The sequence below is a fragment of the Halichoerus grypus genome, chromosome 11 (assembly GCF_964656455.1).
Source record: "Halichoerus grypus chromosome 11, mHalGry1.hap1.1, whole genome shotgun sequence".
NCBI classification, from domain to species: Eukaryota; Metazoa; Chordata; class Mammalia; order Carnivora; family Phocidae; genus Halichoerus; species Halichoerus grypus.
Window position 1 is genome coordinate 6,521,497 of NC_135722.1, and position 12,469 is coordinate 6,533,965.

Below are 12,469 nucleotides of genomic sequence, written 5' to 3' on the forward strand. Positions count from 1 at the left end.
GCTGTGCAGGGCAGAGGACGGAGAGGCAGCCCCCCCAGGGTCTCTCCCAGGCCTGCTCTGCCATTACTTAGGAGCTCAGCCTTGGCCACGCTTATCTCCAACAGCTCCCCGGAAAAACAGCCAAGGCCTGGTCTCTGATTCACTAAGGGCCAATGGGTCCCTCGCTCACTCGCCCCTACCCTACCCATCACTCCTTTGCACCGGTGCAGACGAGCACCACAACCTAACTACCTCCAAAGACCTTTCACCCACTGGTCTATCATAAGCACTCTTCGGTAGTAAGCCTCAACCTCATTTTTTGGATGAAGGAAGTTAATCAGAGAGGTCAGGTCACTTGTCTAAGGTCACACAGCTAGTGTGGGCAAAGATGGATGGGGAAGGGAAACCAACAATTACGGGCTTCTATGTGCCGGGCCTTGCACCGGGGCCTCCACACGCTTGCTCATCCTCACAACCGCTTGGCAGAAGCTGTTTTACTAGGGGGTTGGGGGGGCCAAAGGAAAAGTGTCAGTGGTGGAGCCTGGTGGCACCCACGTGTCAGCATCCTAGCGTGTGAGTCCTGGACCTCTCCATGGGGATATGAGGTTGGCTGTGTAGGGGAGGCTCCCTGGGGGCAGGGGTGCTCCAAGAGGATGTTCTCAGGGCTGTGGGTCTCATCTGAAGAAGCGCCCTCAGCCTGGACTCCATCCTGCTTGGACCCCTCTGACTTCCAGAAGGAGGCCTGGGCCAGGTATGTGCTTAGGGTTGGCCACCCCTACTGGCCATGGGGCGCGGTCTCCATTTTTACTGTGGCCCGGGCATCCCAATCCAGATTGCCCGTGGCACCCCTCTCTTGCCCCTGGCCGAAAGAGTCTTGCTGACCAGTGTGGGCCCTCGACAGCCTCTTCACCCTGGGATGAGGCTACTCAGGACTTTTGTGCTGCCCACAGAACCCTCTTCTCCAAAACTTTCAGCTGGGCCACGGATATTCCCTCCCCCAGGGCTCTGCTCCCCTTTCCCTAACCACATCCCAGGAAGGAGACGTTAAGGCAAGGAAAGCTGCGATCCAACGATCCAACCGTGATTAAAAATCCCATCTGTGGGGGCACCTGGGTGGCTCAGCCGTTAAGCGTCTGCCTTTGGCTCAGGTCATGATCTCAGGGTCCTGGGATCAAGTCCCACATCGGGCTCCCTGCTCGGTGGGAAGCCTGCTTCTCCCTCTCCCACTCCCCCTGCTTGTGTTCCCTCTCTCTCTGTGTCTCTCTCTGTCAAATAAATAAATAAAATCTTTAAAAAAAAAAAAAAATCCCATCTGTGGAGGAGCGCTCCTAAGTGCCAGGGGCTTTAGTTCATTAGCTGCTTGAATCTTTACAAACCTGCACCAGGTGGCAGAGGAGATGAGGCTCAGAACAGTGAGCAAATGGCTCCGGGTTACACAGCAAGTCAAGGAGGAACTGAGATCAGAACCAGGTCTGGCTGGCTCCTTCAGGCTATTATCAGCCAAGGCCAGGAGTGACAGTAGGAAGAGCCCTGGGTCCCTGCAGGGAGGGGGGCAACAAGGAAGGAGGTTGGTAGTCACGAGCACAGACTCTCAGCCTTTCACACCATCGGGTCTGCTACTGGGGCAGAGTGGGAAGGTGTGTCTTGAGCTTGGGTCCGTCCCGTAGTTTCTCCTTACTTTCTTCCAGGGTCAGCGGGATCCCTTCAGGACCCCAGAGCACGGGAGTTGGGTTCACTCCAAGCTCTGGGCCCGATCCAAGCACTCATGATTAGACTGGCTGAGGGGGTCAAGTTCTGGCTGGGTACAGCAAGGAAGGAACACTGGTCAGTATTTGCTGACTTCCACGTCCCCTGGCCAGGCACAGCCTGTTGAGCAGTTTGAAGGCTGACTTTTTTTTTTTTTTTAAGATTTATTTATTTTTGGGGATGGGGCAGAGAGAGAGGGAGAAACAGTCTTAAGCAGGCTCTGTACGAAGTGCAGGGTGTGACATGGGGAGCGATGTGGGGCTCGATCTCACGAGGCTCAATCTCATGACCCCGAGATCACAACCTGAGCTAAAGCCAAGAGTCAGATGCTTAACCCACTGCGCCACCCAGGCGCCCCTTGGGCTGACATTTAAATAACCTCCCACGAGTCCCCACTTGGGTCTGCTTTCTCCAACATTCTGGGCCTTGGTCCCTTTGTCCTGCAGGCTAAGTTGGGGCTGGATCTCTGAAGCCACACTGTCACATGGTACATTCTAGATGCCCTTTGTCTCCTGCTGTTCTAGGAGTGAACCAGGAACTTGTGTGGGATGCAATAAAGGGCCCAGATAAAGCGTTTCAACCTACTAACGTGTCACAGACACTGCTTGAGCCCCAAGCGAGATGAGAAAGCAGACTCCAGCTCCTTCGGCCTGTGGGCGACACAGGGAAGACCCCACAGGGAGGAAGAAACAGGCAGCGCATCCCACAGTCTTGTGCTGGGTGGATCCCAGTGCCAGAGCCACGAGAGGCAAAACCTGACACCCAGCACAGGCAGGAGCCACAGGAAGGGTGTCGTGGAGCAGGGAGTCTCCATTACCTAAAGAGTATCAGCAACAGTCTGGCAGTATCAGGACTGAGGTAGGGGAAGGCCACGGCCCGCCAAGCTCCTGCCTAAGCAGCCCAGGCCCACGTGACAGCATCACAACACAAAGGGTCAAGGCTGAGGGGACTCTGAGGTGACCCTGGACCCATCCAGGAAAGCATCAGAAACAGACTGAAACTCTAGGGACAGTCTGAATTACCAGCTCAGTCTGGGAGTCGGGCCGGCGCCCTCCCAGGAAGTGGTCTGTAACACAAGCTGGGCCCTGCTCTGGCCACCTGGTACCCTTCCGGGGCGGCTGCTCACCTTCCAGACCTGGCCCTGCACTGAACCCTCATTCGTACTATAACCATCATGATCTCCAACTAATCACATAATTGCTCTATTCCTGGGGCTTTACTTTGGGTTTCCTTTTTATCCTTCTACTATTCGGAGATGTAGCTAATATTCAGAAAAGCACACAGAACCTATCTGTTTAGTTACTAGATACTTAGTCAATGCCCGTTATTACCACCACACAGGTCAAGACATGGAAACTGCCACCCCCGCCCCCAAGCCCCCTACTCCTCACACCTGCCTCCTTCCCACAAAAGTCATCACACTTCTTTCTATTAGTTTTTGCAATAAGCATTTCCCTGCTTTTTCTAGTTTTACCACCAACAGAGATTACTGAGCAAGAATCCACTTGTCAACTTTACGTGAATGGAATCACACTATTTGACGTTTTGTTTTGTTTGCTCAGCACTGAAATTCACCTGTCATTTGTTCGTTTTCACTGGGATGGACAGCCTTGGGGGCTGTTATAAATAAAGCCGCGGTGAACACGCATTCAGGTGCAGGTGTATGGGCATCCTTAGAAACAGGCCTGGGAGTGGAACCACCAGGTCATGGGACGGGTCTTATCTTCAACTTTACTAGAAAACGCCCAACTGTTTCCCCAAGGGTTCAGGCCAATTTACACTCCCACCAGCTAGATGTCAGAACCTGTTGCTCCATTCCCTTATCAGCACTTAGTATTGTTTGACTTTAGAATTTTTGCCGGTGCGTGTACAATGCCATCTCATTTGCATTTCCGATTACCGCTGTGACCGACCACCATTTCGAGAGCTTATTCACCATCTGGGTATTCCTCTTGTGACCACCTTACGGGTCTTTTACTCTCTCTACTGTGTTGTCTGCTTCGTCTTCATCAGAGGTACCTTCTCTGGATGCAGTCCCGGGTTGCTTATGTGTACTGCCAATATCCTTTCCCACCCTAGGTTAGCGTCGCCACCCTCTTCCTGGTTTCTTTAGACAAACAAAATTTCTATTAATGGAATTTATTTATCAAATTTTCCCTACTCTGAGATAACAAGAAACTCCTCACGGTTTCCCAATTTTTGCCTTTAATATCTGTCATTCCCTCCTCGCCGGACTGTAAACCCTCTGAGGAAAATCCTGTAAGCAAGTAGTTCCTCAACGATGCTCCGTGGAAGGAATGAAATCCAAGCAGGACTGGGTGCTACACAGCTAGCATTTCATCTGATCTTACCTCATTTTCCAAGTGGGGAAACAGAGGCTCGGAGAGACCAAGTGACATGACCAGGGAACAGAGGGCCCTCAGCTACATGGGTTTTGAGTTACATTTTGAGAACCAACCTGGCTCCTTCCTAGCAGTAAATCCAGTCAAATTAGTCTTTCTGAGCCTCTGGTTTCCTCACCTGTAAAAGAGAAAAAACAATTACTTATTACTGTGGGAGAAAAAAACGTTTACAAAGATCTTAGCCATGAGCCTGGTTCATACTGAGTGTTCAACAAAGACCAGGACAAAAACGTACCCAACAAAACTGTAGCTCACTCAAGCCCCCCTAGCTGTGATGTCCATGCTCTTTCTGCCTAAGAGAGCGCCAGGCAGACAACCAGAGCCCTGCCCACTCCTCCCAGAGGCCAGGTGAGCACATGACATTTGGCAGGTGAACTCTAACCCACATTTGATCCACCCTCTTCCTGGTATCCGACTCCCACTGACTTTTCCACCAGGTGCTGCCTAGCCCAGCTGTTGACTCGGCTGACATCTGGAACATCACAGCCCACCCAGATCCCAGGAAGGGATCAACCCACGCTCTTGCCAGATTACTAAGAGACACTCCAAGGCACCTGCCTGAGGCCCATGTGGCTAGGGTGGCTGCCCTCCAGAGTGGGAAGGAAGCTGCCAGTTTCGATCTGCACTGATATGGAGTGTGGCAGACCTGGTCAGTCCCTGGGGAAGTCCCAGCCCACCTGCTTTTCAACACATGAAGCCCAGTCATGAAAGCCACTGACTTTATTGATTTAAAAAACTTTACAAGGACAGTGACTATTCTGCCAAAAAAGGAGCCAAATAGCATAAAACAGACCAGTGGGGGCAGGAGGTGAAGGAAGGCCCAGGAATCCACTCGGAAAAGCTGATAATTGTTGACACAAAACTGGGAGGGGAAGAAGGGAGATGCATGCAAGAGCGAGAATTTCAAAAAAGTTGAAATGGTGAGGGGAGAGAACTCCCAAAAGACCTTGAAGTACATCAGAAGTGAGTACAACAACAGCAATCTCTTCCTTTGTAGAGGACAAGGGAGGAGTCCCCATGCGGCTGCAAACTCTGGAGACTCAATGCTGGGGCTAGGGACTGGGGGCTCCCCGAGAGAGCCTCACAAGAAGGCGTCGCACCACTCTCGAAGGCACCCGAAGCAGTCCCGGGACTGCTTGGCGTTGGCACCACATGTGTCCTTCAGCCATTCCCGGAAGAGATCTTCGTCTTTCTTTAGCACCAGAAACTGGCCAAGGACCACATAGGCCTGCAAAACAGGCAAAGTAAAGGGCATGCTGCTAATTGCTCTGTGGGACCGAGAAAGAACAGGGAGGCCACTTTTATGGCATTCAAAGCACATGAGCCTAGGAAGTAGGGCAGGCTGGGGCTGTCTCTTCAGATCACACGCCACTGGCCACCCCCAACAGCTACTCTCGCTTTCCTCAACCCCAAAGTGCCAGGAAATATGGTAGTCCGCCACCCCCAGCCCTGCCCAGGTGCATGCAGCCACCCCACACCTTGTCAAAGCCCCTTTCCTCCAGCTTCTTGCCCAAGACTTCACCAATCCCGGCCAGGCTCCCCACTGGCTTTTCCCCCATGGGCTCTGCCACGAAGTCCCGGTGCTTTTGGGAGGTTGTCATCTTGATCAGCTTAATCTGGGAATCCCAAGAAAAGGGAGTTAGGGCTGAAAACCGGGAACCCCAAGGGCCCAGTGCAATGTTGTTAAGAGAAAGCGAAACCAGCCATGAGGGCTGCTAACTCAACTCTCCTCAGTTCACGGATGTGAGAACTGAGGTCCAAGAAGAGCCTTTTCCCTGCTACGCACAAGAACGGCTCTCTGCGGGAACTGGGTTTTCGTGCTGCCCCAGAGGAACAACCAGCCTGCCCGCACAGGTGGCGCAGGCGGGGTAGTGGGAAGATTTCCCAGAGTCGGTAGCCGGGGCCCTCCCTGAAGCTGTCACTCCCTCTGTGACCTTGGGGGACTAAGAAGGCCCTGAACCCGCCTGGAGCGGCTCCACCGCCTGAAAGGCAAACGAAAGGTCTCTCGGCCCCGCTCGCCCGCACGCACCGCTCACAGAGCGAGAGCGCGCGGGCCGGAGCGCGCACACCTGCTCCTTCAGCCCCTCGGAGTCCCCGCTTGGAGTCCCGCCCCGCCCCGCCCCGCCCACAGGACCCGCCCACCGCGCCGGGCCCCGCCCCCTCCACGCGCCGCCGCGCCGCGCCCCGCCCTCTCCCCGCACAGCGGCCCGGGCCCTCTCTGAGGGCGCATCGTCTGGCCCGCTACGGCGCCAAGGCCCCTTTCTTGCCCTCCTCCCCGCACCCCCTCCCGCCTCCAGCTCGGGCCCTGCTCCGCGGCGAGCGCTCACCGGCACCTCCGGCTCCTGTAACGGCTCCTCCCGCCACCCGGCTGCTCCCACCGATACCTCAACCCACTAGAACTTTCTTCCACTTCCGCTTCCGGGTCGCCTCAAGAGCCTCCTTTTAAAAAATTCCGAATTGGGCACTTCTAGCCGCATAGAGCCATAGAGATGAGGCACTCTCGACCTCAACAGAGTCCTTAGTAGGCACCGCTTTCGGGCTGTCCCGCGGGAAGCCCGGCTGCCTTCTATGGTCTCGCTTCTCGGGCAGCATGTCCGGTCTCAGGGAGCTGAGGCCTTCGAGAAAACTCCATTCCGCGCTACGCGGCATCGGGAACTCAAGAACTTAGCCTTGGCCGACCCGGCGAGGGGAAGAGTTAGAGGGACGGACAAGGCAGGGGAAGGTGGCCGATAGGCTTCCGAGATAGCGCCGGAAGTACGGTGCTCGGAAGGGTCCGACTCGGGAGGGCTCGCGTCGTCCTCGTTGCCACGGGCCTGGAGGAGTCGGGTAGGAGTCGGAGGCGCAGGGGACTTGAGTCTATGTCCACGCCAGCGTCCTGACCGCCGGCAGGCCCCTTTTCTGTGCCCTCGTTGACTCAGCTGCGGAGTGAGTCGTGGGCGAGCCGCTCTCAGCGTCCAACCTGGAGAACGAGGTCGTTCGGGCAGCGCCCGTGGGAGACGGGGGCCAGAGAGTAAGTGTGGGTCTCTGAGCGTCTTTCTTTGCTCCGGCATAGGGAGGCAGGAGGGCAGGGGACGGCAGCTAGAGGTGACACTTCGGAGTTTGCTTTTGGAAACCATCAGCCTCGGTGGTACCAGTCCTTGTCCTCTCAGTACCCACGTCAGAAATCTAGCCGATACAGCCGACCAGGCCGGCTTACCCGATGTGTTATTAACTCGTTCCTGGCTTGGACCATCGCTCTGCGTCTCCTAACTGGCTGCTGACTGTAGTGTGTTTAAAAACAAACAACTGAGCATCTGTGGAGTGTGGCTGTGCTACACGTAGAATGTCCAAACGTGTTGAGGAAGATACAGTTTATCAGGCATTCCTTCCCCAGAGATTGCCCGCATGACTTCTGTAGAACATGTATTTAGTTTCTGTGATTATGCCACTACGTATAACATGAGGGTTTTTTTTTTTTTTTTTTAAAGATTTTATTTATTTATTTGAGAGAGAGAGAACAAGAGACAGAGAGCATGAGAGGGAGGAGGGTCAGAGGGAGAAGCAGACTCCCCGCCGAGCAGGGAGCCTGATGTGGGACTCGATCCCGGGACTCCAGGACCATGACCTGAGCCGAAGGCAGTCGCTTAACCAACTGAGCCACCCAGGCGCCCGGGTTTTTTTTTTTTTTAAGATTTTATTTATTAGAGAGAGAGCACAAGCAAGTGGAGGGGCAGAGGGAGAAGGAGAAGCAGACTCCCCACTGAGCAGGGAGCGCACCCTGGAATCATGACCTGAGCCAAAGGTAGAGGCTTAACCGACTGAGCCACCCAGGCGCCCCTAACATGAGTTGTTTTTAGGTGCCATACACTGTACTTTATGTATATACACTGTACACAATGCTTAGTTTGCATTATTTTATTCTACTAACAGTGATAGGAGTTAGCTACTATTTGGCTCTGAAGCTAGAGAAGTTGAACAGCTAGTAAATAGCCAAGGTAGGATTTGAATCCTAGTAATTAGGTTTTGGAGCTCACGTTCTTAACCAGGAAACAGTCACTCCTCAGTAAAAGGTCTCTCTCCATCTTCAGAACAGTCCCAGGTTCTGAACTGGCCATCCAAGAAACTCAGGAGGAGGAGCTGACAGTCTCTGCATCCCTCACCCCCCTGGGACAGGACCCAGCATGTCTCAGGCCACCAAGAGGAAGCATGTGGTGAAGGAGGTGCTGGGGGAGCACATGGTGCCCTCTGACCAGCAGCAAATCGTGAGGGTGAGTGGCATTGGGCACAAGCTGCTCTGCCTCCCCATTCTTCTACTCCCCTTGGGCCCCTAGGATGGGGGTAGGGTGCAGCACAGCTTACTGGATATTTGAGCTGACTGATGAGGCTGACTAGTTCTTGGTCTCTCTTGGACCAGGTACTCAGGACCCCAGGGAACAATCTGCATGAAGTGGAGACAGCCCAAGGGCAGCGCTTCTTGGTGAGCATGCCCTCCAAATACCGTAAGAACATCTGGATCAAGAGAGGTGAGAGAGGCAGCCCTCTAGGAGATAGCTATTTCCTGTGAGCTTGGCTTTCCCCACTACAAGCAGGATCTACTGTGTTTTTTGTTCTCTCTTACCTGCAGGGGACTTCCTCATTGTTGACCCCATTGAAGAGGGAGAAAAAGTGAAGGCCGAGATCTCCTTTGTGCTCTGCAAAGACCATGTGCGCTCTCTGCAGAAGGAAGGGCTCTGGTAGGGTAGTCCCCTTGGTCATTGGCTGCCTCATTTCTGGGGAGACTGACTTCCTAGCTGTGAGATTGGAGGAGGGAAGATCATGGCATCCCAGGCAGGGATAGCTCAGAACAGCTTTTTTGCTGATCGAGTTTTCCGTCCCTTCTGACCCTGGCTCTTCTCTTGGCACAGGCCTGAGGCCTTCTCAGAAGTGGCCGAGAAACACAACAACAACAGGAATAGGTGAGAAGCCTTACGACAAAAAAATACGGGTTCAGGCCTCGGTGCCTTGAGGGGGAAATAGAAACATTCTTTCTTCCTATGTAGTGTCCCTGGTGGGCGCTCCTAAATATGTGGTTATGAGTACGGCTTGAAGGTCAGATGTCCTGGGTTAAGATCATGGCATTGCCACTTGTAAATGCATGATTTTAAGCAGGTTACTTGATCTCTTAAGCCTGGATTTCCTCATCTATAAAGTGGGAGCTTTGTGAGGATTAAAGGAGTTAATGTTTGTAAAATTGCTTAGTATAATACTTGGTATGTGGTGTGAGTCCACTTAGTGTTAGTTGGTGGTTGTAGAATCCTTATTATTAAAACCAGTGGTTTTAGCAAACTTTTGAGGTGGGGTGTGAGGTAGTCTTTAGATAGTTTTTCTTGGCCATGTGGTCCTCCTTTTTGTGGGGCTCCTTGATTGCAGATCTAGTTTTCCCAGAGGGCATTGGATTAACCCTGTCCCTTTTCCCCCGTGCAGACAGACTCAGCCAGAACTCCCAGCGGAGCCACAGTCATCAGGAGAAGAGTCCAGCTCTGAAGATGATTCTGACCTCTTTGTTAACACCAACCGCAGACAGTATCACGAGAGCGAGGAGGAGAGCGAAGAGGAGGAGGCAGCCTGAGTCCCTGGACCCACTTCTCTTGCTCAGAGACTAGTTCTTGGCTCCTCTGAGCTTGGACATTCTCGGGGTGCTCTGCAGATCTTCCCCCCAGGATGGGGGACAAGCCAGGGCCCCTCTCTGAACTGACCTTCTTCTCAAGGAGAATTAAACCCCTGGTGGGTGATGACTTGTGCTGGTGTCTGAGTGGCTCTCTGGAGGGAGGAGGGTCTTGTGGTGAAGTTAAAAACTGCTTCTTGGTGGGTCCCTCAGGTGCAAGTCCTAAACGAGCAGGAAATGGGAATGGCTGGAACCTTTCCTAGATTCTCTCTCTCACTGGGCACTCAGTAAGCACCAGGCCCTGTGCTGTGCCTTCTTGCACGTATTTAATAATAACTGGGAGCAATCCCTCTGTATTGCCAGCTTGCGATTAATGCTGACTCAGGCGTTCAGGAACACAGCTCTAGGACCTAGTGCGCCCTGCCTCTAAGAGACACTCAGGACGAATTTCATCGTGCCTCGTAAGCTGCTTTTTCTGGCTTTCTAGTCACCGTGACTGCAGGAGTGCCCACCTCCATGCTGCTGTGTACATCTTCTGCTTGGTGGCCTCTTGTGGCTAATCAGACCATTACTCCTCAGCTCTCCTGCAAACCACGTCATCCTTTGAAGCTTTTATTTCTGGTTATATACGCCTTCATTGTTGGCATTGATCTTCTAACCACTGTTCAGACATTGAACAGCTTATCTCCTGGCTTAGAGTCTTCCACCCCTGCTTCTGCTGCCATTTTCTCCATCCCATGGGTGGTTCTGTTCAACACTGTGACCCCCTAGTTCCTTGTCTTCCATTCCAGGCCTGCTGCCTACCTCGGTCACTCGCTGCACCCCTGCCATTGATAGGAATTGCAGCCCCTCTTGAATTCAAATATCTGTACAATCACCACCTCCTGGCTTTGTTGCTTATTTGCTCAACTACCTCCTCTGTATCTTCATCCACAGCCCCTCCCCACACACATTCTTCCCATTATTGTCCTATCTTCACTTCCCTCCTTGTGCAACATCGATTCCGTCCACACCCTCCACTCAACCTTGTTTCCCTCACCTGTGTTTATCTAGTAAGACCTAACCTTGGGCAACCCAGCCATTCACTTCTGTGCCTGTGCTCAAGTAACTGCTAGAGAAAACAACCAGCCTAACTCACCTTAAATTCATATTTACAAACCTCAGGTGGACACACAGCACTGCCTAGCAGATCTCTGGGATGTCGTATTTCAAAACTTGTATGTTGTCTATCAATTTCCCCCTTCCCCTGTTAGGTGTTCACCACATACTTCATTAAGAAATGATAGCCATTGGAGGGAACTCTCACCTCCTCGTTACCAACCCTACAAATGTGCTTACAGATTGTCTTGTCTTTAACTTCCCCATGTAATCCAGTGGGACTTAAACCTTTTCTCTTGTGCTTTGGAGCTTGTCTGTCCTCTTGAGTAAGGAGTTTATGTGAGTTTTGTTTTTTGCCATCCTCTGTACTGGGTATGTTAGCATCAAAGGTGCTATGGAATCCCCCATCTGAAACACGGTCTGAAAGACCTGTCGCGAATCGCACATCCTCTCCAGCTACCACTGCATTTTTCTGCTCCTTGTTCACTTTCCTTTATATTAGCTTAGTATAGCTTTAAAAATATACATGTCTGTATATTTGTGCGTATGTGTATATATACAAAAAATAAACTTCAGATGAGTTAAGGATACGTATGTGTGTGTATAACTTGTCTGAAATTTATTTTTTATGGGAGGCAACTTTTTTTTTCTAAAGGGGTAGTCATTTGTCTCTATATCATCTACTGAATGGGTCATTCTTTACAGATTTAAACTTTAAAATAAACTAAATTCCTGCATACATATGGGTCTCTTTTTGCAGTTTCTCATCTGTTCCGTTGATGTATGTGCACATACCATATTTTATGGCATGACTGGTAATCTCATAGCTCTCTCACCCTGCCCCACTGTTCCTTGAAAATTTCATATTTTTTCTTACGTAAGAACTCTAGAAGGAACTTGTCGATTTCCATTTAAAAATCCTGTTGAGATTTTCATTGGCAGGGTTTTCAATCTCATAGCTTGATGTGGAGAAAAATGCTATCTTAACAGTTTTGAATTTTCCTATCCAGAAATGGTGTGTGTATGTGCTTTTGTAAGGTTGTCTTCATATGGGTCTTTCACATTTCTGGTTCAATTTAGTACTAGGAATTTTAGTTATTTGTTGTTACGAATGGGATATTTTGAAATTACATCTCTGACTATCAACTGGCATTTAGGAAAGCTGTCTTTGTTCCCCTAGTTGATCTAATCAAAAAAATTTTTTTAAGATTCTGTTTATTTATTTGACAGAGCGAGAGAGCACAAGCAGGAGGAGGGGCAGAGGGAAAGGGAGAAGCAGACTCCTCGCTGGGCAGGGAGCCTGATGTGGGGCCCGATCCCAGGACCCTGGGATCATGATCTGAGCCAAAGGCAGACACTTAACTGACTGAGCCACCCAGGCGCCCTCTAATGGAATTCTTTTGTGCTAATAGTTTTTCAGTTGATTCTCTTGGCTCTCTGGGCAGTGCAATCATGTCCTACTGGCGGTAGCTTTATCCTCTATACTTGTTTCTTTTTAGGGGTCATGGAGGCCAGGGCCTCCAGTATAATGTTGGGTGGCACCCTCATTTTCCTCCCTGTGGGAACTGTTCTCCTGAGTCATGTAACACAATTCTTGCTTTAGGTGTCTGGTAGATAACCT

At 51.5% G+C, this 12,469-nt stretch overlaps 2 protein-coding genes across 4 annotated transcripts; one reads left to right on the forward strand and one right to left on the reverse strand.

Annotated features, from left to right (window-relative positions):
• Positions 1–4,829: 4,829 nt before the first annotated feature.
• Positions 4,830–6,595, reverse strand: BANF1 (barrier to autointegration nuclear assembly factor 1). Of its 3 annotated transcripts, XM_078057766.1 has the most exons (4): positions 6,455–6,588; positions 5,914–6,109; positions 5,606–5,743; positions 4,830–5,355 (listed from the first exon to the last, which is right to left on the reverse strand). In XM_078057766.1, exons 3-4 carry the CDS (start codon positions 5,726–5,728, stop codon positions 5,209–5,211), a joined length of 270 nt encoding a protein of 89 aa, XP_077913892.1. In that variant the 5' UTR covers positions 5,729–5,743; positions 5,914–6,109; positions 6,455–6,588; the 3' UTR covers positions 4,830–5,208. The 3 variants fall into 3 exon arrangements, with proteins under 3 accessions (XP_077913892.1, XP_035977444.1, XP_035977445.1); XM_036121551.2 differs by lacking the exon at positions 5,914–6,109 and having other exon boundaries at positions 6,455–6,595; XM_036121552.2 differs by lacking the exons at positions 5,914–6,109; positions 6,455–6,588 and adding an exon at positions 6,157–6,242.
• Positions 6,596–6,746: 151 nt separating this feature from the next.
• Positions 6,747–11,438, forward strand: EIF1AD (eukaryotic translation initiation factor 1A domain containing). Its single transcript, XM_036121548.2, has 6 exons — positions 6,747–7,137; positions 8,195–8,374; positions 8,521–8,629; positions 8,731–8,839; positions 9,011–9,061; positions 9,570–11,438. Exons 2-6 carry the CDS (start codon positions 8,288–8,290, stop codon positions 9,712–9,714), a joined length of 501 nt encoding a protein of 166 aa, XP_035977441.1. The 5' UTR covers positions 6,747–7,137; positions 8,195–8,287; the 3' UTR covers positions 9,715–11,438.
• Positions 11,439–12,469: the final 1,031 nt, after the last annotated feature.

Bases quoted from the DNA above. Each gene is read 5' to 3' on its own strand.
- BANF1 (XM_036121551.2), bottom strand. From the start codon at position 5,728: ATGACAACCTCCCAAAAGCACCGGGACTTCGTGGCAGAGCCCATGGGG. The intron at 5,356-5,605 runs GTGTGGGGTGGC...CCTGTTTTGCAG, and splicing joins AGGAAAGGGGCTTTGACAAG to GCCTATGTGGTCCTTGGCCA.
- EIF1AD (XM_036121548.2), top strand. From the start codon at position 8,288: ATGTCTCAGGCCACCAAGAGGAAGCATGTGGTGAAGGAGGTGCTGGGG. The intron at 8,375-8,520 runs GTGAGTGGCATT...CTCTTGGACCAG, and splicing joins ACCAGCAGCAAATCGTGAGG to GTACTCAGGACCCCAGGGAA. The intron at 9,062-9,569 runs GTGAGAAGCCTT...TCCCCCGTGCAG, and splicing joins CACAACAACAACAGGAATAG to ACAGACTCAGCCAGAACTCC.